Here is a 23,823-nt window from a genome sequence, read left to right as displayed (position 1 = left end):
CCTTTATCTTGAAAGGAAAGCACAAAACCTAGACTACAGGACTAACAAGCCTCTGGGAAGTTCAGCAAGACCAAGGTGTACCCGTAAATGGGATGCCCATACAATAGCATAGAATCTTGACAAAGGATCAGAGCTGTGAAGGCAGAAATAACTCTGCCTTCACCTGCAATTCTCAGCATGCCCAGTTCAGAAACCTCAGCTCACCCAAAGCTCCAGACTACAGAGTGCCCCAGAAAAGTCACTCACTGATGTCTTGTATTTAAAAAGTGGTTATAAAATACAGTATGTTAAAAGGAATATGTCCATTTGTTTTGTGTTGCTCCTTCTGCTCATTAACAGTACCTGGCAGTTTGGTGTTGGTTTGAGGTGTCCACACTCAGTAAAGGATGCTCCCCTTAGGCCCTGGCCCAGCCTTCCTGGTTCCTGTCCTAAATCACAGACAGCAGAGTCTGACACCAGACCCCTCCTGCCTTGCCTATGAAAGAAACATCAATGTTATCTTCCAGGCAGCACCACAGACCTGCTAACATCTTCTATAGTGGCTTCCCATGCTCTCTAATATCAACAGTATCATGGTTACCTGGGTACTTAATAGAAATGCAGCTGTAGAGACCCAACCCCAGATTTTGTTAGATCAAAATATGCATTTCAATAAGATTCCCGGTACAATTTGCAAGTACTTCAAAGGGACTTATCTGTTTCCAAGAGACTCTATGGAAGTCCCTACCCCATTCCATCCTTGCCACATCAGCCATACAGTTTAGGACCAGGAAACACCAAGCCCCTCATGGCCTCTTACCAGACAGCCTGCTGAGAAGACTGAACAGCTCAAGCCAGAACAACTATAGGCACAGGACCTCCATGGGCCAGCCAGAGTGTACTTGCAGACCCCAAACCATTGCTACTCCCTCAAGAGAAAAACTATTCCCTCATATAAAGATCAAAACATTGAAGTGTCAGCTCCAGGAGGAAAAGTGTGGCTAATACTCCGAATGCCTCCAGCCCTTCCAGCCCTTCCCAGGGAGCACAGACAGCCTCCTTCCTGAGTTGTCTGTCCACTTCCCATTCTTACTCTACCAGGAACCCCGACTACTGCCAGCCTGAATTGCTTTCAAGAAATCTGTGACAAGCACAAAAATCACAGCAAATATTTAGAAAGTTTTATAGCAATAGGACAGTAATTGTATGTTTGTTTAATAGAATCATAAAATTAGAGTTTGTCGTTTGTAGGTGTGCCTTTTTTTTATTCTGGATTTTCTAGTAATTTGCTTTTATTATAGTCTACAGAAATACAGGTCCACAATGGGTTGGAAAGGAAAAACAGGTGGTTTGGCTCAGATGACAGAGAAGCTACAAACAAACACACACACACACACACACACACACAAATACATACACACAAACACACATGCACACACATACACACATACACACACACATATGCACACACTCCTGACTGCTCAGGAACTTTTCTCTCCTTACTGCTATCTGTCTCCACAGGTCTATCTACACAGCTGAAAATATCCTTGTCAAAAAAAAAAAAAATCCCTTTTCCTTATTTAGAAAAGAATAAACTGGATTTTTTTTTTCAAAAACAATCCATTACTAAGAAAATTGAAAAGGAAAAAAGGAAAGAAAACCTCCCCAAAGCTCAGAGGTCAGAGCTATCTGAGGATGCCCATGCTCTTTAGTCCACTCTATCCTTGGTTTGTGGAATATTAGCATCCAGCCCAAAGCCCCACGTCCTGGGTGGGGTGGGGGTGGCAAATCTCACTGGGAAACCAGGATAGACCTAGCTGACACTGAGGAAGGGCACTGGAGAGAACTGACAGCTGCTGCCTGCCACAGGTACTTGACAGCACTCATCACAGGCCCCACCCCCCACCTGTCTCCTCCAAAATTCTGAGCTATGAACCATCTTTTTTCTCCTAGTCAGAGCTAAATGCAAACGGTTATGTATCTAGAGGAACATGATGATCATGTCTTTTCTGAGGACCTGGCTCTATGGGTTCATGTGCCCTAAAGGATAAAGGTACAGGAAAGAATTCCATGTCTGGACTGGGGACGTTGGCTGCAGCAGCCTGGAATTGCCCCTTAATGGAAGGAGAAACAAACACACAATTGGGAGCCCTGTGGCTGCCCTCTGCTGGCCTTCTCTGGTACTCAGGAATTTATGTGCTGTCTATACTCAGGCTAATCCATTCACAGGAGACCTGCATCTTAAAAGATGGAGATTGCGAGTGCAGTTCAATTGGTAGAGTACTTGCTAGGCACGAGGAAAACCCTGGAAGCATCTTGTGAACCCAATGGGTGGTGAGTACCTGAGGTCTCAGCATTCATGGTGTGGAGACAGGAGGATCAGAAATTCAATGTCATCTTCAGCTACAGAACAAGTTTCCAGGACATTCCAGGCTGTATGGGATCCTGTATTGAGAATTTTGGTCTCTTAAAAAAAAAAGAAAAAAAAAAAACAGTCATGTTATGTGAATATGTTTTTTGTTTAATCCCAGGTTCAAAATAAGAGGCTGCTTCACAGCAGGTGATTGTGATTTGTCTCCTGTTCTAGCAAGGGCATGATTTTGGCCTGTTGTAGATCATTTAATTTGGGGGACTCTGGAGATGGTATCAATGGCAGAGCCCAGAGCGGGATAGGGGTGCTACATAGGAGAAGGCTGCTGCTCTTCCGGCCACTGGTTGCTGTTGTTGTGGTTTGTCACATGGTCATGATCAAGAGAAGAAGTTGGTGACTTGACTATGAAGATTGGACTTGCCCCAAGGAACCCAGTGCCCCTAACCAGCAGAAAGTAGTCTAAAGAGGTCTATGCCTCCTTTCCCTTCTAACCTTCTTTCTCTCCTACCTAGTGTTTGTGAGTTGGAATTGGGGTGGAATAAAGGTTGGAAGGAAGGTAGAGATTGAAGAACCTAATAAAGTGGCTTTAAAAATATCTCAAATTTGTGTGGGTGGGTGGTTGGGTGTGAGAGACAGAGACACAGGCACAGACAGGGAGACAGACCAAGACAGAGAGAGAGAGAGAGAGACAAAGACAGACAGAGACAGAAAGAGAGAGAGAGAGGCTGAGTGAGAGAGATTGGATAACACACCATTATTGTTTTATATATGGCTACATGGCCATACAGTTTAGATGCAAGACAAAATGGAACCAAGAGGGTTGTGTGCCTTGGGATTCTTGGGATTCCTTTCAATTCCAGGCTGGTTTAGCTTTGCCTAAGAAACAAGGTCTACATGTTTATTTAAATGAGCAGCTCTGTGCCCTTTGTGGCCTCAGTCTCCTCTGCACTATGGGAAGCAACAGCAGCTTGCAGGACCTTGGGCCCTCAGCATGTCTGCCCCTGCCTCTCGCTGCACACAGGGCTTCAGCAGAGAGTCAGTGAAGGAACTCCATCACTTCAGAAAACGGTCCTGGTCTACTTAGTTTCTGGAATCTTTTCCACACATGGAGCAGCACATCAGTAGTGATGGTCACTTTTGTCATCAGGACCAGATTGCTGCCACCCAGTTTGTGAGCTCTGGCCTCATGACATCATGCATATGGATGCTCTATAAAAGTTTATTTGATGCCTTGGTCTGCAGGAGATGAGAACCCTGTAAGTGTTTGGTGAAGGATGAATGTATAAATGAGCCTCCAGTTCCTCTCTCTACCTCAATAAATCTCCATGGTGGCTTTGTTTGCTACACTATACAGCCTTCCTTCACATCTCTAGAAAGGTATCTCATTGCCTCAAAAGCAGAGAGGCCCTAAGATGAACATCCCACCAGCCCAGGCTCCCGCATCTACCATTCCCACCCACCCACCCAACCCCCGTCCCCTGCATGTTCTTCCTTCTCTCCCACTCTGAACACCATAGCCCCCAGGCTCACTGAAGACATTGTCCCTTCTACCTCTTTATAAACTAAAGTCAGGGTGAAGCAGGACAGGCAGAACGTGATTGAGTTGGAAGAGACCCTCTATGCCAGCACCATCTCAGGAGCTACCAGTAAGGAATATCCAATGCACCCATTCGCAAATGGTGACAGTGGATATTTCTAGGAAGTGGCTGAAGCAGTGCTCGCTCTCCCAAGTTCTTCTGCCTCAGGCCCAGTCTTCCCGAACATTCCACAGCTGCCCAAGAAGGCTGAGTAGGGAGGGGCCACTGGAGCCCAGCAGCAAGGCGTCCATCGGCCCGCTGACAGATCTCACGGGTATGTCATTACAACGTATTGAAAAGGAACATTTCAAACCTGGCTAAGTGATCTACTAGCAATCGGCAGAGCAGCAACCCACCTGCTGCTTAGCAAAGGTGCCTGGGGAGCTGAACAGAGCTGGGGCTGTGCAGGCAGGCAGGGCCAGAGGAAGCCGGTACCAGGCAGAGGAAGCCCATCAGACATTTCAGAGGTATAGGCCTGCTAGGACTGAAACTGCTGGAGCTTTAACTCAGGTGACAGCGTTTGCCTCGCATTTGGAAAACCTATAGTTCCATCCCCTCGTGCCCCAGGAACTGGAAACGGTGGGGCATGCCTGTAATCTCAGCAGTTAGGAGGTAGAGACAAAAGGGTTAGAAATTCAAGGTCGGCCGGGCCTGGTGGCGCACACCTTTAATCCCAGCACTGGGGAGGCAGAGGCAGGCGGATTTCTGAGTTCGAGGCCAGCCTGGTCTACAAAGTGAGTTCCAGGACAGCCAGGGCTATACAGAGAAACCCTGTCTCGAAAAACCAAAAAAAAAAGAAGAAGAAGAAGAAGAAGAAGCTCAAGGTCATCTATAATCAGTGAGTCCAAGGCCAGTCTGTAACATACAAGACCCCTTAAACATAATTAATAAATAAATAAATAAATAAATAAATAAATAAATAAATAAAGATCTCCTTCTGGTTAACTGATTTTATTTTTTTTATTCTTATTTATTTATTTATTTATTTGTCTTTTAGAAATCTGTCTAGTAGGAAGAATTCCAATCTACTTTGGTCTGGTCAGGACCTCAGTCCCCAACGGTCTCCTTCAAGTTTGAATGAGCAGTAGTGTTCTGACAGTCTTCTTCAGACCCTGCTGTACATTTCCCCTCTGAACTACACTTAGAGGCTCCCCATTCATTCCCCAGTAAAACGCTGGTCCTTTCCCTTCTCTCTTGGTTCCTCAGGAGCAGCATGAATGCTTTCTCTTCCTCCACAGTCACTCTGACTTAGCCCCTTTCCCAGTCTGCCTTTCCCAGCTCACAACTTCACCCTGGAGGAGAAGTGTGGCCCCATGCTGCCCTTACAGACAGAGCATCTCTAACACAACCTGGCTCGCCCCTCACCCATTTCCACTCAGCCCAAAGGTCTGCACCAAGTGCTCTGGGTTGATGGCTCTGTTGAGGCCAGAGGCTTGGGCACCTATTCGCCCTTCCTTGTAGCCAGTAGTAGAAGTGGGCTAACACAGATAAAGCTACATCTCCAGTCTCAGTATGCATAGACTCCTCCTGACTCCAGCTTCCCAGAAAGCCCTGGGGAGACAGGAGTAGCAACCCTAGCAGCCAGCTGCTCCCTTAATTAAGGAATGCAGGGAGTGGCCCCTTTGAACTCACCTGCTAATTTACTCTAGCACATTCCCCCCTGTGGCTGGGTAATTAATGTGGTGTGAACCAGTGATTAGCAGTTCTAGAGAGAACCTGCCTGCCTCAAGACTTAACCCTTCCCAGCACCTGGGATGAAGCACCTCCTTCACTCTGCCTCCCTCCAGCTGTCATGCAGCAGGAGGGAAATTTTCCCCTTTGGGGAGGTAGAATATTTTCCAAGCCTCTCGCAATCTCCCCCCTTCTCCTTGTTAGCTTCACGTGGGTGGGGGGAAGGGGGCACTGTTAGAGGACCAGTGGGATCAACTGTGTCCTCCAAAGGAATTGAAGATCTGGCCCAGTTTGTCACACTCTTACATTTCACAAGCTCACCCACCAGAAACACCCCATGGCAGCCAGACAGATGCTTCCAGGGCATCACCTCTCAGAAGGTCTGCCTTTGGCAGCACACAGGATGTAACAGTGAAAGAGACCTGCTCTGGACCATCCTGGACCATCTGGATGAGACAGAGAGCAAGGTCCCCGCTCAACATCAAACATGCTTCTGTCATCTCCTCTGCAGCCTTCCTTTTCCTGTCTCTGGCCTCTCCTATCTCTCGCAGACATAGTTAACATTTAAGCCTCACTGTGGACCAGATTCATGGTGTTCACTGTCAGCATGAAGAGGGAGACTCAGTTATTGATCCCATCCCTCAGGTAAGCACCCAGAAGCCAGAAGCTACTGTTCTCATGGCTTCACCGCCAAATTCGGATCCAAGACTTACTCTAGAGATTGCATTCAAAACCACTCCCCCACCTGTTTTGTATTCTAAAGCTCAAACACCCACCCTTCAGCTAAGGTCTCCCCAGCCTTCCACCTAGGCTAGGACAAGCCTTTACCCTCTGGCTCCCAGCATCCTGTGCACACTTCTGCCATTGTTCTTGCTATATTGATTGTTTAATTATTGGGTTACACATCTCATCTCCTCCTCTAAACTTCAGAACTCCTTAAGGGCAAGGGATAAGCCTTTCATCTCTGTGTCCCCAGCACCTGGCACCTAAATAGATGCTCAATAAAAGCTTGATGAATAGATGACAGAACTGACAAGAGAGCCATAGATGTGTCCCCTCCCTTGGCTTTTCTATCCTATAGCCAGAAGCTCCCAAGGTGTGCTGGGACTTCTCCTCAGCAGATTTTTTTTTACTCTTGTCTAGGCATTTCCCTCCTAGCTCAGACCTTTCTATTTCTCTGCCTCTAAGCCCCCTGCCTCCAAGCTGTGCTGCTTCTGGTATTCCTGCAGGCTAACAGCGGCTGCTCACCTGAAACTGTTCTTAATAGAACTGAGATTCCTGGGCCCATCGCTACCCAGGAACCCAGCAAACCCTAGGAACTCAAGTATTTAACAAGGAGAGCCACTGTTCTCAAGAATAGCTCACCCCAGCGTCTGGAGTGCATAATCAGGCTCCAATCTCCCCTCCTGCTTCAAAAGGTGGTTCCCTGACTGTCCCTCTTTGTTCCTGGAGCCCATTAGGTAACTTCCCACCGCTGGCTCTTCACATGCTCTACTCTCTCTCCTTGTGTTCAAGGCCCACCAGAACCTCTGGTCTCCTTTTCCTCTTACTATCTAAATCATGCTCAACAATCCCCGAGCAGATCCACAGACACCTTCTCTGGTGCCTCGTGCACCTTAATTGTCTGCTGCAATGCCAACTGCAGAGAGAGAGAGAAAAAGAGAGAGAGATGCCAATGTGCCAGCAGCCTTCACTTTCCCTGGCATGTCTGTTTCCACAGGCAGGGACTCTCTCCCTAACTCTTCCTGCTCATCAGCTCCCATCCTATATGTCTAATTCCTGATCCGGTGTTACCATGGTGCCCATTTGACTCACAAACTAGATACTCTACAGGACAACACACAATCATCCAAACTCAGGACATTTAGGCATCTTTCTCAAGGGCAGCATCTTAAAATGGGACTTATCTGCTGGGGATAGGGGTACAAGTTGGTAGAACATTCCAGAAGCCTCTCTATTACTGAGGGAAGAGGGGAAAAAAAGAAGTTATAAATAAAAGCACAGAATAAGAGTGAGGAGGGGACAGCCCATGTTCTCTGCCCCTCTATGACCCCTGGGGCCCCAGGAGGGTGCCTACCATTAACCTGTCTTTTAATTCTTCTTCCACAAATACTTCCAATGGGGTGACAAGAAGATCAGCTCTGAGAATGGTCCTCAGCCTTACATAAAAGCAAAAGGGCTAGCCACGTCTGGTAGTTGTCCAATCACTTAACGACTATTTATTAAACAGTAAGTGTGTCCAGCACAGAAACAAATACGAATGTTGCTATTAAACAGCCTAGAGAAACTGTGTGGCTATGACCAGCAACATTCAGAGGAAGAGTAAGAATACATGGGTACAAAGTGTTTCTCACTCTGCTTGTAGGCAAGGAGCCTTGAATGACAGCCTGGTGGGCAAGGTATGCCTGCTAGGAAAGCCAATCCAATGTGTGCAGATGTCAAATGGGGTGGTTCTAAAAAGAGGTAGTCTGGCTGGGATGGCCAAAGAGGAGAGTGGATGTGGGCAGCCAGTCTGTAGAGGCTGAAAAGCCTCCCATGCTAAGCTCAGTATTTTGTCTTTATCCAGAGGGCAGCAGGAGAGTTTCAAAAACTTTTAAGCAGAGGGGAAGTGCATAGATGAAAATTGCAACTCAGAAGGCTCTCTGTGACAATGATGGTGATTAGGCCCATCCATGGGCAGGGCTGGATGCAGAAAGGCCTGGTGACCATGTGTAAGAAGCGCATGGGCCATGTGGGTGTACTTGTCACCATGCTCTGACTGCCATGTGCACAGAAAGGAGGCTGACTTACAAGAACCGGCTCCTGAGAGCCAAGTGAGGCCCAGCTGGGCCTGCAGCCAACTTCCACTTTACCCGGGATGCTTTCGCTTTCAAGACATCTTGTTTTGAGTCAAGATTCCTCCTTCTGAACATGGGGCTTTCCAGCAGGACCACAGCTCCTTCCGTGCACTCATCTGGCCTAGGATGGATATCCTGGTTTGCTGAGGGAGTCTTCCAAGGGAGGACGGCGGCCATGTGGTCCCTCTGGAGTCTTCTTCTGTTTGAAGGTAAGTGGGGCAGATGGACAACCTGTCCTCAGGGAGCTGAAAGCCCCTCCCCAGCTGCCTTCATCCGACTGCTAGGCAGCTTGCCTCTCAAAACCAAGTGAGAATCAAGGAGAGAAGGAGAAGTGAGGCGTGGAGCAAGCTCAAGCGGTGTCTTAGACAAAAGAGGGTAGCGGCACCAGTGGCATCTGTATCCAGGAGACACCACCCGTTCCAGGACCCAGAGCAGCTTGAAATGATGGCAGTTTTGAGAGAAAGTTGGGTGCTAGGGTGATGGGGATCTGGCACTACTGACACATGGGGATTCTCCAGTCCAGGAAAAAGAGAGGAGGGTAAAGCAGAGGAGGGTTCCCTAAGGAGTGTTTCGGCAGCTTATAGGGATGCTGAGGTCACTCTCTGTATCCTGTACAAGAAGAGATGGACATTGAATGAAGAAATGAGGTGACAGCAAGTTAAATGTGGTCCCTGTGGGCATGAGGATGGCTGCTAGCAAGCTGGTGTTGGAGTCTCCAAACACGAGCTGACTCCCTCCATCACTCTGATGGCTGAGTTTCCCTCTTTGATCCACAAATAGCCAACATGACACGGAGTTCATGGATCCCCATACTCAGAGCCAGGATATGGCAGACCCTCAGTCTTAAGGGACATCCAGTGTTGACACTGAATCTGTGTCCTTCAGAATAAAGAAGGCTAGGCCCAGAGAGGTTAAAGATATAGATGAGGACTAGAGTTGTGATCAGCAGAGTGGCCATCTAGAGCAGATCTCTTGATCCCAGCTTCTGGCACTTGGATACATTATGGATCAGCCCTTACGGTGCCCTGCATCCTGAAGCCTCCTTCTGTACCAGGCTCCGGGTCAGTCCTCAGCAAATTCAGTGCAGTGTACTGAGCTCCTGCAGTCTAATATTAAACTGAGGGGAAGGGGAGAACAGCACACATAAAGATAAAGACGCTTGCCCTTGGCCTGAAAGAGTTCATGTCTGAGGGACATCCTGATTCAGAAGCAGGCACTACTAATAGTACAGGGTGCTGATCTCTGCTCACTGTAGGAAAACAGAAAGAATGTAACCTTGCAGTGAGCTAGGGGAGAGGTTAGAGGTGAGGATGATGCTTCCAGAATAAGCACACACGAATAAGGCAGAAAAGGAGTCAAGAGGGCGGCTCAAACTGGATTGTCTTCCTCATAGTTCAAGCTCAAAACAGTCCTTTTTAACGTCAGCGCCTTGCTATCTCACCTCCTGTCTGTCTCTTTCCCTGTTTTAGATCACAAATAATGATAGGCAATGGGTCCCAAAACCAGGGTGCACCCTTTGAGTCCTCCCCCTTCACTCTCAAACCAAATCTAATACTAGAGTTTGCTAACTAGATACAGTATTACTCTTTCTGTCTCCCCATCCCTGGTGGTTCTATTCCTTTAAGTTTCCACCTTTATCTTGCATTGAAAAAAAAAAAAAAAACAGCCTCAGCCTTTCTGCCACCTCCAGTGCGGTGTCCGTCCGTGCCTCCTGCCTTGACCATCTTAGTCGTGCATTTCATCATGCCACTTCCTCACTCAAAACCTACCTGCGACAGCACACACGCTCGCGCATGCGCACACCATCGTTCGAAGGATTAAAAAGCTCAGAAACTAGGGCTCCTTCATGGTACAGTGAGGTCCCAGGAACTTTTGGTGTCCTTCCCTCCTTACTTCTCCTTGGCAGAACCACTTTCATTTCCTCATGCTCCCCCCTCTAAGCCTCCACCCCTCCACCACCACCCCCCCCCCCCCGTGCTGTCCCCTCTGCCTGTAGTGCTTCTCCATCCCCATCCCAGTAGCCACTGTTTGTCTAGTCAATTCCTACTCCTACTTTAGGATGCTTCTTCTCTGAGGCAGCTCCAGGCTGGGTGAGGACCCCTATTAACCTACTGTTGAGACACTTTTTCTCACCAGGATACTTAATTTTTTTTAGAGGCTGGCTTGAGGTCTGGTTTCTCCATGAACAGAGACCAGATTCTCTTCCTGTTTTGTTCCTCCATCCATGGGATACTCTACTACACCCTCAGTGCAACTGCTGTGTGGTGGAGGGTCCTATTTCAATTCTGAGCCACTCAGCCGTTTGGTTTGCCGGGAGTGGGGCAAGACGCCTACATAAGCAAACTGACCAGGGTTTTTGTTCTCACAGCTCTCCTTCCCATTTTGGTTGTCAGTGTACAAGTGCTAAGCAAGGTAGGGGACTCGAAGTTGCTGGTGGCTGAGTGTCCTCCGGGCTTCCAAGTGCGTGAGGCTATCTGGCGATCTCTGTGGCCATCAGAGGAGCTCCTGGCCACATTTTTCCGAGGTTCTTTGGAGACTCTGTACCACTCTCGTTTCCTGGGCCGAGTCCAGCTATATGACAACCTCAGCCTGGAGCTTGGACCTCTGAAACCTGGAGACAGCGGCAATTTCTCTGTGCTGATGGTGGATACAGGGGGTCAAACCTGGACGCAGACCCTGCATCTCAAGGTGTACGGTAAGTGTGCCCAATACTGGTTCCCTGACTCCTCCTGCAAACCTACCGAGCAAGCATCTGGAGCCATGGGAGCTGGGGAGGACAAGGTTCCAGAAAGACCTGGCCTTTGACCATGTTGCTAAGTCAGGGAACAGCTGCTCCCCAGAAGTCACATCTAAAAAAAGCTCCCCACACACTTCCCAGGTGAGCACCTCTCAAAGCAGCTGGCTTCATCAACGCACTGCACCAACCTCACCTGAATCCATCCATTCTCTCATTGGCTCAGCAGGCTGGGAAATGATGCTTAGCCTCCGACCTTCACCTTCCCCCCTCCCCCAGTTGTACAGTGAGCCTTATAATAAGTACCATGCACAGTACCCATAAGGATAAAGCACGGTGGACTATAGAACAGAGTATGGCCTGTCTATTCATTATAAGGTATCATCTTAGCTTGTAAGTGATACTGTTTTGTATTTGCCGCTAAAAAGGAAAAGAATGTGGCAGGTGACATAGTTTTTATTTACAAGTTAAACTCAACTTAAACTATAATTAATTAGGGAATTTTGTAAACTATAATTAATTAGGGAATTTTGTTTTGTTTTGTCTTGATTTCTGTTGTTCTAAAGTTAGTGCTAAAGATTCAAGCCAGGGCCTTGTACACTTAGAAAAATTCTACCCGGGATCTAGAATTCCGACATCTAGAATTCCGAATTTATTTTTCTTAAAAGATCTTTTAGCTGGTATGGTTGACACATGCCTGTAATTCTAGCACTTGGGAGTCTGAGGCAGGAAGATTGCTTCGGGTTCAAAGCCAACCTGAGCTACATTACTTGAGAACTAATAATAGTCACTGTTTTTATTTCTTAGGGTCCGTGGGGTGGGCTGTGCTCCACTAAACCGGCATCCCTTGTGCAGCTGCGTGTAGCTCTGCAGCGGAAGTGGATGAACTGAATAAGGATGGGATGCAGGGTCTCTCCTCCCACTCCTCCTCTCCCTCCCCTTCCTCCTCCCCCTTCTCTCTCCTCTCCCTCCTCTTCTTCCTCCCCCTCCCCTTCCTCTTCCCCCTCTTCTTCCCCCTCCTCTTCTTCCTACCACTCCTTTCCCCTCCTCCCCTCCTTTCCTCCCTTCCCCCTCCTCCACCCCTCCCCCTCCCTCCCACACATTTCCCCTTCCCCTCCTCTCCCTCCCCGTCCTTCTTCATTCATTTCTACTGTCCCAGGCCTTTTAACTCCCATTTATCTCACCTGCCTAATGGCTTGAAACACAAATGTGTGTGGCCCCACACCAGTATTTCAGTAAAAACTCAGACATGTGAAAGGTTACAGAGAGTCCAAATTACAGAACAAAAAGTGGGAATAGCACCTGGAATGGGGAAGCGGGGGTGGGGAGGGGAGCGCTATAAGCAAACTGGGAAGGAGTCTCAAAGCCCCAGAAATGGCTATCATACCTGCCCTTGGGTGAGCCGTTCAGGGTGCTGATACAGTCAGAGGTTGAGCTTCGGGACACATGAAGGCCTGAAGCAAATTGTGCGTCTTAGCAGTCAGAATGCTGGCTCTCAGCACTGTTTAGCCCCCTATCCCAGCCTGGAGCTGCCCCCTATCCCAGTGCCTTTGCACAGTGAGTAACCTCCACAGCCGCGCAGGCCCTGGGGCCTCTCCCCACTCCAGTCTCAGCTGCCGCACATGTGAAACAAGGACATTGAATGTGGTGATGCAGGCAGCATCCACACCACTAAGCCCTAAACTGCCTTGTTCTCAGGATCTGAATTACAGATTTTAAGGAAATTGCTGTTTTATTGCTTCCAAATACATAGCGTGATTAGAACTAATTGCAGGAAGCTGCCAAGCAGCCGTCCTTAGGAGCTCAGCTTTGACAATAGATAAGAATGATTTGAATTAGCGGATCGGTTACCAGAAATGTCGATGGGTGTTTCCACCGCGCCTGATCGTGTTTGGAGGCAGCTTGTCCTCTTAAGTGGTGTAAATATCCCCCCTGTAATCTCTGTTTATACTATTAGTATGCCCAGCAAATCATTTCTTTTTTTTTCATATCACAAATCCCACCAGATTGAGCTGGCGTTAATGAGGTTTTACTCAGCTTGACTTTGGAATGCTGTCAGAGACTCGGCCCTCCTGTTGTCACTATAATGCTCTCCCACTGGCCTCATTGCTAGAGACCCAGGGATTTGCTCATCAATCTATATAGGAGTGAGGATGCCAGGACACTAATTTGTTCAGCAGCGCAGGTATCAAGCACCGATTTGCCAGCATTAGAGAGCCGAGGTATGGCAATAACAAGACAGAGCCCCTCCCCCGAGGCTCCTCATGCACAGCATCTTATGCCCTGATGATTAGGTTCTGTTTTTTATTCATCATCATGTCTGTGTCTGTCTCCTTCACCAAACTGTAAGCTCCCAAAGTGCAGGAATGTGTGCTCTTACCTGAACTAATAAATACTTGTCATCCCTTGTTGAGTGACTGGCACACTGTGAAGGAAGCGCTACCAAAAAAAAAAAAGACAGGAACAGGTCGCCTAGAGAGTTCTGAGTCACACCTGAACTGTCAGGGTAGGTGTCACAGTCAAGGCATAAGACAGTGTGTCCAAGGGGGAGGTGTCTTTTTTATTTATTTATTTATTTATTTATCCACTTTACATCCCGATCTCAGCCTCTCCTCTCCTCCCAGTCCACCACACACACAGCCCTTCCCCATGTCCCCTCCCCTTCTCCTCTGAGAAGGGGGAGCCCCAGCTCCCCTGCTGGGTACCAATCTACTCTGCCACATCAAGTTACTGCAGGACTGGACACAAGCTCTCCCACTGAGGCCAGACGAGGCGGCCCAGTTAAAGGAACAGGATCCACAGGCAGGCAACAGAGTCAAGTACAGTAGGGGCAGGGGTTCTTAAAGGATGCAAAGTTGTCCAGGTGGGCAAGAAGGGAAAGGATAATGCAAGTTGGGGTGGCACACCCCTGCAATAAGTAGAAGCAGGAGGATTCTGAGTGTGAGGACAACCCAGAATACAGATTGAGACCTTTTCTCCAAAAGATGATGCACAGAGCACTTCTGTGCACAGATGAGTCACACAGAGGCATGGAAGGCACGACACAGCACCTCAGGTTTAGGAGAACTGGAAACCAATGGACTAGGCAAGGAAGACCAGCAGAGGGTGTAACTGGGGAGGTTGACTCAGATCACTTCATAAAAGGCTCTGGGTACCAAGCTAAAGAATCAGCAGAATGGAGATGAATGAGATTAAAGAACAAGAGAACCATGCACAGAACAGACTGAGCTGTGAACTCGCCCCAGCAGCCTCGTAACCTACCCCTGTCTGCTGCTCCCCTACAGATGCAGTACCCAAGCCCAAGGTTCAAGTGTTCACTGCTGCAGCAGAGGAGACTCAACCCCTCAATACCTGTCAGGTCTTCCTGTCCTGCTGGGCCCCCAACATCAGTGACATAACCTACAGCTGGCGACGGGAGGGGACAGTGGACTTCAATGGTGAAGTGCGCAGCCATTTCTCAAATGGACAGGTGTTAAGTGTCTCACTGGGACTGGGGGACAAGGATGTGGCCTTTACCTGCATTGCCTCCAACCCTGTCAGCTGGGATATGACCACAGTCACCCCCTGGGAGAGCTGCCATCACGAGGCAGGTATGCCAGTGACCAGTAGGCAGTGTTTGAGGGATCATGGCGCATCAGGCCTGTCTCTGACTCTACCTTCCATGTTGCAGCCTCCGGGAAGGCCTCCTACAAGGACGTGCTACTGGTAGTAGTGCCAATTACACTGTTCCTGATCCTGGCTGGTCTCTTTGGGGCATGGCACCATGGCCTCTGCTCAGGTGGGAGTCTTATAAACTGGGAAAGGGGTTGGGAATGCTGGGAAGGAGCTGGGACTGCTCCCACCAAGATTCACAGGCTTGCCCCTTTGCGTCACCTGTCATACACCTCAGCCCTCTCCTACCAGACTGAACAACTTTAATCTTCCTCTACAATTCTTCAGATGACCTGCTCCCTCATATACTTTCCCCTCAAGCCTGTGCACATTATATTCTCTCTACCTAGAACACACTTTACGTGATTTTACCTCTCCATTCCACCCTCTCTTGCTGAGTTTTCAAGGTGAGTGTGTTCCAGAAAGTCTTCCCTAACTCCCCCGCTACTTCCCTACCTTTAGTCTGAGTAATAGCCTTCCTTTAATCACCTTGGATCACTCCATTCCAAGGACTAGTTACCTGTTCGCTCCTGCTGACTTCTAAGCCTTCCAAAGGCAAAGGGTGGTTCCCTATGGGACACACCCAACCGGTCATTGAGCATCAATGACTCCTGGAACAGCAACAGTCTTAGTGAACAGTTACTGAGGAAAGGTATAGATAAATCCTAATCACTTCTTGCCAACTACTTTTGAGAAAGGAACTCTCAGGAGAAGCCCTACCCAAACCCACCCCTGACCAATGGCTGATAGCACCTATTTCCACAAATGAGTGGTGTGGAAAATCTTGTTAGACTAGGCTCTACACACAGATTAGACCCACATCTGCCCAGATGCCACAAACCTTGTCCCTGAAGGAGCATCTCAGATGACATAGGCTCCGTGGTTGTTTTCATGCTGAGCTTGCTGGTTTCACTGTTATTCACTGGAAGACCAGGGTCTTGTTCTGTGATTAGGCACTGGGGCCAGGAATGACAGGTACTTGTATATTCTTCTCAAGGGACAGGAAAAGTGGGCTGGGGTGGACAGCTGAGAGTGTACCCCAGTTAGGGGTCCTATCTGCTAGGAAGAGGCTTTCCTAGACCTTTAGATCCCCAAAATTTGTGGTAAGAAAGTAGAGGCCTAGAAAGAACAGCTTTTAAACCCCATTTTATTGATATATAAATCATCCTTTGTACAATTCACCTAGTTAAGGCATGCAATTTAATGGCTTTAAGTTAATCCGGAGCTTAACCGCCAACCCACAACCAACTTTAGAAAATTTCTATTGCTTTTCCCACCAAAAGAATACCATAACCACTCAGTCAACATTCCTCCACCTCGGTGCTTCCCCCAGCCCTAGGCAGCCACATATCTACCTTCATTATCTATTCTGGACACTTCACATGAATGGAATCCCACTCTGACGTTCTCTGTGATGGGCTCCTTTTACTTACCCTTACATTTTAAAGGCCCATAAAAGAATGGCTGTGGCCACCTGGGATGATGTAAAACCTCTACACAGAGTGTCCAGAGGCTTGCTCTAGCTCTGCCACATGACTGTCCTTTAACAAGGCACATCATGGCGCTAACTCATGGCATGGATGCAGATGCCGTGCACTCACTAAGAAGAAGGTCCTGTTCTTAACAAACATCTCCTCTTCCATAGTTTTAGGACATAAGAAGGGGTGATTGGGCTCAGGACATTCAGTGTTCAGAGGCCTCAGGCTGGGCGCCAAGTGTGGCAAGACTCTAAACACTGCAGGGCTAACTCTCTGATCTCCTCATCAGGGAAGAGGAAGGATGCTTGCACTGACAGAGTGCTTCCAGAGACAGAGAATGCCCTCGTATAGAGGATGTCATGAGGGACAACATAAACTGGTGCTTGGACCATGATGAGATGCCCTGCTCAGCCACATGATGCTCCACACCTGGACACCTCCGGGATCCTCATAACTGCCACAAGTCAGCCTGCCTCTAGCGGACAGCCAAGAAAACCACCATCCTGGAACGTCACCCTGGCCCAAACTTCCTCCTTCCTCCATCCTGTTCACACATGCCAGATCTTCTCTGGGCAAGGTGAACTAGTAGGATGCTTCCTTCAGAACACAGGAGTTTCTCTAAGATCCACAGAGACATTGATTATCCAAGGCATCCATTCTTCTATCACTGTACATAAGGTCTTGCCCAACAGCCACCAAGGGACTGCCTCCAGGCCAGGACCTTGGCTCAAAGAGAGATGAGATGTTTGAACTAACATGGAAATTGAGCTAACCATTGCCAACTCCAACCCCAGCCCCTGGGGTCTAAGTTCCATGTGTTCAAGATGTTATTATAAAAAAGGCAAAGAACAGGGAAAGATGGAGGACAGGGCTTTCTCTTTCTGGTCTGAAGGACTTTAAGATCATCTGAGTTCAAGGGCTGTCAAAGGTAAATTGAGATTACAGATGATGAGGGGTTGGTAGCTAATGTGCCATGTTGGGATCGAAGCCATTTTTCTGGTAGCACTATATTAATAGACATCTTTGTTGCCATTAATTCTTGTGTCTCCTGCATATCTGGGGTGGTGTTTCAAGCTTTCTCCATACATTCAACATAGTTGTCAGGAAAAAAAAAAAAAAGAGTTTGACCCAGCCAGCAGGAAATTCTTCCACAACTTCAAGAGAAACAGCTAAGTTCAGGGTAAGTCTGTCTTCCTAAAACTGGGAGAATGAAGAGCCATAAAAAGCTACACAAAGGACTAGAGAGATGGCTTAGCAGTTCAGAGCACTGACAGCTCTTCCAGAGGTCCTGAGTTCAACTCCCAGCAACCACATGGTGGCTCACAACCATCTGTAATGGAATCCAATGCCCTCTGCTGATGTGACTGAGGAAAGCTACAGTGTACTCACATACATAAAATAAATAAACCTTTAAAAAAAAGCTACACAGGAGGAAAACTATAGAGGGGAAGAATGCTGAGATATTTTAGAATCTGCTATATTTATTCAGATGCAAGTGGAGATAATCCACCCACATCCAAGGGGAGAAACAAAGTCCCTACCACTCAATTGTAGTATCATCAAAGGTCATTTTGACATATACCATAGAGGATATAGATATGGCCACTTTGGAAGATGTGTCCTGTACTGAATGGTTCTGTCCTGAAAGCATCTAGGCTGTTTACTGCTACATGGGAAAAAAAAAAAAAAAAAAAAAAAAAAAAAAAAAACCTTAATGAGTTGAACTTTTCCTCAGGGAGTAGTAGGTTCATGCTTATTCCCATCCAAATGTAATGGGTTTTATCCTGGGTCCCCATCCAGACCTTTATAATAGAAAGGAGGCATTGAAGAAGCAGGGGTAGTTTTGAATATGTTTCATTGATGGCTTAGTCTCTCCACCCAGGAAGTCAACCCTGCCCTGGTACTTTTCCTCTTCTCCCCAATGCCAAGACAGGTAGTCACTTCACCTGGGACAAATGAAATCCACTGGCTTGTATGTTCACATTACACACCTTCTCTCTACTTACCCAGGATTCTCCTTGCTGGCTTTTCTCAGAGGTCCCTGGCTTTTCATAATTCTTACTCTATCCCATGCTCACTTTTCTTCTATCCCCTTTCCAACATCCTCCTGTGACATGCACATGCCCAGTCCACCCAGCCATTTGTGCTGCCCTTCCCTGCCACCTATAGGCATTTTCTCACCAAATCATGGAAAACCACCATCCTGTGAAAAGGATGGAGTGGTGAGCCATGGTCGTTCTGGGGTGATAAAATGCTTGCTATCATCCACTTCCCCTCCCTCTATCCCCACAGCCTCACCTTGGATCAGAGCACACTACTCCTCTTCATGAGGTGACTCTTGAAGACGGTGGTATTGCAGTGGATTTTACCAGAGCCTCCTGGAACAGGTCCCATGCTATTCAAACAAACACCCCAATGACTCACTTGTCAACTAGCAGACTTATTACCCTTCCTCTGAAAAACACAAAGTACATCTGGGAGACCAGTCTTATTCTAAGAGGCATTGGGAAAGATGCTTTAAAAGTTACACCATCCCAAGTATGAACTGCGGGTGCAGCATCTGCTGGGAACTCCTTAAGGCACTGAGGAGTCAGTTTTGGATGAAGCAAAGCCTTTGCCTACACGGAGTCCATGCTCAATGGCATATAAATAAGCTGATAAGTCCAAGCTAGATGCTGACAGGTTCGGTTTCAAAGATCAGGCAGGCTACCTTTGTGGTACCAGCTTAGAAACCCAGCTACTTGGGAGGCTGAGGTGGGAGGATGGTAATTCAAGGCCTTCTTGGACTACAGAAGTTCAAGGCTAGCCTGGCTGTCTTAGTCAGAAACTTGTCTCAAAAAAGGGGGTTAGGGGAAGAGAGGTGCTGGGGGAAATGGCTCAGTGGTAGTGTTTCCTGGCTCTGGGTTCAGTCTCTGGGGGAAAAAAAAGGAAGGAAGGAAGGAAGGAAGGAAGGAAGGAAGGAAGGAAGGAAGGAAGGAAGGAAGGAAGGAAGGAAGGAAAGAAGGAAAGAAGGAAAGAAGGAAAGAAGGAAAGAAGGAAAGAAGGAAAGAAGGAAAGAAGGAAGGAAAGAAGGAAAGAAGGAAAGAAGGAAAGAAGGAAAGAAGGAAAAAGAAAAGAATGGAAGGAGAGAAGGGATGGAGGAAGGGAGAAGGAAGAAGGAGTGAGTAAAAGGCTAGGGACTGGTGTGTTGGGGAGTACTCATTTGTTGGGGAGGACTCATGCACTGGCACAGAGTGCTCCGCCAGCACAGAGCCAAGCTTGCAGAGCCCTTAAGTGGGAGCACACAGCCAATAGAGACCACATGGCTGTATGCAAACAGGGGAGGATCCAATGGTCTACAGAAGAAGAGCCTCCTCTCCTTGGACTTTGGGTGGCAGAGGGGGCTCTGGCAAGTCAAGGAGTCAGTCTCTCTGGGGGATTTTTCAGTATGCACATGAGCAGGTCGAAGCCTTTCCAGACTGTTCTTTGTTCTCTCTCTTCAGTAATAGCATTTTCCTTTCTAGAAAGGATGAATGCAAGATGGGCTAGGACCAAGAGGTCACGTGACAGAAGGTTAGAATACAGCTGAGCGTTGTGGCTTACGCCTATAATCGTAGCGCTCAAGAGGCTGAAGCAGGAGAACTGCAGTGACTTTAAGACCAGCCTAGGTTACCTAGAGAGTACCAAGCCAACCTGGGCTACAGAGTGTGACCCTGTGGGAATCTGTTTAAAGAGAGCTTCATTTCCTTTATGTATATAAATACTCAGTGCTTTGAAGGGAGCTGGGGCAATTATCAGCGACATCTCCAGCAAGCCTTTCTTCCATATTTATAACATAGTGCCTGCTTGGAACAGGCCCCTCTTGGTTACTTACTGATCTCTCAGGGAGACAACCGTCCCTTTCCAGACTTGACCCTCTGGCTCTCTGTTTCTGTTCTGCATGCAGCCTGATAGAGGAGCCTACAACATTTCAGAATATAACCTCCCCAGGTCTGTGAAAGTTTCAGTGTCTGTCTCTCCTTTGGGCTATGTGTTGGTGATAGTCAATCACCAGGAGTGGCATGCTGAGCATATGAGTGGGTAGTGGGGATATTCTACTGCATGGCTATCTCCCGTTCTAGAATCTATACCTTTAAGGAGACACAATAAATTTCGCGCACCTAGAAGAGAATGGCCAGAATGGTGAGAACCCTTATGACACGAGAAATGACTAAAGAAAACTGGTGGTGTTTTATCTGAAATTTAAAAACAAACAAACAAACAACCACCTCAGATAGACACAGCTATACAAATATTTGAAGGGCTGGAACAGAAGCCCAGAGTGTGTAACCAGGGCTAATGGAGCATGTTACCAAGACACGGATTTTGACCTGTGTGAATAACACGATATCATAGCTGGGAGGCAGCTTGTGGTTCCTCTGTTCAGCTTGTTAAGTAAAAAGCTGAAGCCAAAGAGACATAATTAGTCAATGTGAAGTCCGTATTAGTCTAAATTGATTGTCTAAATCAATTCAGCCCCTCACACTGCACTACATCACCAGGAAAGAACTTTGTAACTGATGACGAAACAGTTATGAAACGAGCTGTCTCAGCAGATGTGAGTAAGGAGAAATTGTCACAGAGCAAGACCAAGCAAGAGTAGAGATTGATCATATTAGGAAGCTGCTGCTCCCAGGAATGACAAATGCATTAGATATATGTATGTGTGTGGTATCTACATATGTGTATGTATATACATAGATAGAGAGAGAGATACATACATACAAACATACATACATACATACATAGACTTCCAGAGCCATGTCAGGCCCAATTAATAGACGCTAACACACTATTCCCACTAATCTAGATGCAATGTTGACATTACCCTTAACAATCACTCCAATCAGTTTTCTGGATGGAAACTATTTGCTATTCTCGCCCCAAACAATCTATAGCATCCTTCCTACAGTGAGAATTCAGGCGAGAATGGATGAGTAAGCAGTGAGATGGAAGGGACAGCAGAAGGGTGGGAGGGGCCAGTGGAAGGGTGGAAGGGGCCAGTGGAAGGGTTCCCCTATGGAGTCGGAAAGCAGCCATGCTTTGTGGAGGAAGATTTATGAGCTTTCCTTCTTCTGCCATTTCTCTCAGCACGTTGCTTGGGGGAAATATCAGCACTGTGGAGGAGAAAGCAATGGAAGTAGTTACACCATTACCAAGAAACACAAACCAGCAATCACACAAACAAGTGAATAATACACACGGTGACTGAAACTGTCGTGTTTCTTAGAATGTCTAAGAATAAAAGAGAAACGCTGGCATTAGTCAAGCTTCTTCTGCTCTATGCAAAAGCAACAACGGCAAAAACATAAAAACAAACCTCTTTGGCAAATATAGAATATATCAAAAATATAGCAAATACAGATTTGATCTTAAAGTTGTGGTTTGCTCAGACATCCCCCCCCCATAAAAAATGTTGACTACACTTGGAATCTCCATGGAATTATTCTGTTATGCGTTCTCTTCCCCAGTTGCTCACTAAAAATTCAAAATCAGCGGTGTTACATCAACTTAGCTGTCACCAAGGACTTTCCTTCTGGGACATCGGAAGAGTGGTTTGTGACATCTTGTCAGAAGTAATAGTTGGTTTAACAAATAAGGGGTTTTTTTTTTTAAGCTTGAACAGGAATCTTTATAACAGGAAATGCATCAGTCTGCTCTTTCAGGAAGCTTTCCTGAACATCTGCTGCACAGCTGTACAGCAAAGACCCATCAGTTACTAAAGCATGTCACAACCCTACCCTCAAAGGGCTTCTGATCTCCTTGTCAACAGCAGTAGCAGTAGGGGATGGAACAGACAGTAAGGCAGAGGTTTTGCCTGGGAATCACTAGCAGGAATGGAAGACTGGATAGTATGGTGATTTCTTGGGCAGGTCTTCCCAAAGCAAGAGGTTCTGTTCAACTGTGTAATATGGAGAAATCACAGGCTGATGGGTGACCTTTGGCTTCCCCTCCAAAAGGCAGAGAGTGGTGCTGGGACCAGAGCCACACTCCCTGGGTGAGGGGGTGATCATATGACCTGGGACTCTTGGACTGGGACGCTTGTCTGTCACACTCTATCTTGTCTTCAAGCCCACCACATAGCTGTTGCACTCCCTTGTTGGGGCTACTCAGGGATCATCATGATCAGGTAAAGTCAATGAAATTCTGCCTAACTGGAGGGAAAGTAAGGAAGACTGCACACACCTGCTGCTCGATGCCTGCACAGGCTGATCTATTCACCATACTGCCAGTAACTGCAGGAGCTAATCACATGAGGTACTTACCACTGTCCTGCCTGTCAAACCCAGGAACACGCCAATCCCCCAATCCTCCCACCCATGATCCACTGATCATCTGGCCCACTCCCTCCCTACACAGAAATAGTGTGGGATCCTCCTGCCTCTTACTGACAGCAGTAACCTTACAGCCTAATAACAGAAACTTCCTAACAGTCCCACCTTCCAATGCATACACACAAAACACACACACACATACAACACACACAAATCACACATACAACATAAACACATCACACACACAAGCACACACACACATATAGACACACACACATAAAACACACATGCAACACAAACATGAAACACATAACACACATACAAATACACACAGAAATGTACACAACATAACACACACACACACCATAGCCTTGGCTTCTTCCTGAGCCTTGAGAACACATCCCACATCTCAGCAACATCTCAGCATGAGAAGGTAAGAGAGAAGGTGGACTGGCCACAGACCTAGCTACTACAGAGGCAAAGATAAGAGACAGGGGCTCACCGATTATTACCTAGGCAGTCAAGAGAAGACCGAGAAAGGCATCATCAGTGTGGGTTAAAATGGTGGCTCGCGTCCACTCGGGGCTTGGGCCATTGGGCGGGGCGGGACACGGGAGTTTTGACTGCGCATATCCCACAGCAACTGGCTGTGAGAAGCCGCGGGACCCCGGTGGGTAGGGAAGCACAGTCTGAGCTCCCCGGGGACTGGCAGAGTCGCCTCGGGGATCCAGGCCTGCATGGAGGCCAAGGACATCAGCTTCTCAGACTCTTGCGCTTCTCAGACTCTTGCACATCCCAGATGCTGCTGGATGCCTGGAAGAGCTGAGAACAGACTGGGAAAGGGGGAAGGAGAGCTCCTGCTGGGTCTCTTAGGGAGGAGAGAGTCCTTGGCTTGCTTATCAGGCTGCTTGGCTTGGTAGAGTTCATGGCTGGGAGCACAGAGAAGCCTTCTGTGAGAGATTAGTGGTCCATTGTTCCCCACAGCAGACCCCTATGAAAAGAGACAGTCCATAGTTTTAAGGCATTTATTGTCATGGGGGAAGTTGATGAGTATAACCGTACCCCACTTTCTCAGGGCGGGCCTGAGGCTAAATACCTTCTGCTGGGAAGAGTGTCTGGGAAGGGGAGTTTAATTGGCTAAGCCCTTCAGATCTGTAGGTGCCTCGTTAAAATGGAGATCTGTCTTGAGGCTACGATCTGTGGTCGTCCTCTACCTATGGAGGGGCTTGGGG

The 23,823-nt window shown here is 47.6% G+C and overlaps 1 protein-coding gene across 2 annotated transcripts; it reads left to right on the top strand.

Moving 5' to 3' along the window:
• Nucleotides 1-8,505: 8,505 nt before the first annotated feature.
• Slamf8 (SLAM family member 8) lies at nt 8,506-17,290 on the top strand. 2 transcript variants are annotated; one of them, XM_085843073.1, is made up of 5 exons: nt 8,506-8,644; nt 10,804-11,130; nt 14,454-14,759; nt 14,840-14,953; nt 16,588-17,290. In XM_085843073.1, exons 1-5 carry the CDS (start codon nt 8,509-8,511, stop codon nt 16,647-16,649), a joined length of 945 nt encoding a protein of 314 aa, XP_085699199.1. In that variant the 5' UTR covers nt 8,506-8,508; the 3' UTR covers nt 16,650-17,290. The 2 variants fall into 2 exon arrangements, with proteins under 2 accessions (XP_085699199.1, XP_021027817.2); XM_021172158.2 differs by having other exon boundaries at nt 8,526-8,644; nt 14,840-14,947.
• The last annotated feature ends 6,533 nt before the right edge of the window (nt 17,291-23,823 follow it).

This window comes from Mus caroli, unplaced genomic scaffold (assembly GCF_978045245.1).
Source record: "Mus caroli unplaced genomic scaffold, Mus_caroli_1 scaffold_1, whole genome shotgun sequence".
In the NCBI taxonomy this organism is placed as follows: domain Eukaryota; kingdom Metazoa; phylum Chordata; class Mammalia; order Rodentia; family Muridae; genus Mus; species Mus caroli.
Note: the sequence above shows the minus strand (reverse complement) of the source record. Positions and strands in the feature narration are given on the sequence as shown.

Excerpts from the sequence above, each read along its gene's own strand:
- Slamf8 (XM_085843073.1), top strand. The coding sequence starts at position 8,509 with ATGGGGCTTTCCAGCAGGACCACAGCTCCTTCCGTGCACTCATCTGGC. Across the intron at positions 11,131-14,453 it reads CCTGCATCTCAAGGTGTACG|ATGCAGTACCCAAGCCCAAG; the intron begins GTAAGTGTGCCC and ends GCTCCCCTACAG. Across the intron at positions 14,954-16,587 it reads TGGCCTCTGCTCAGGTGGGA|GGAAGAGGAAGGATGCTTGC; the intron begins GTCTTATAAACT and ends TCTCCTCATCAG.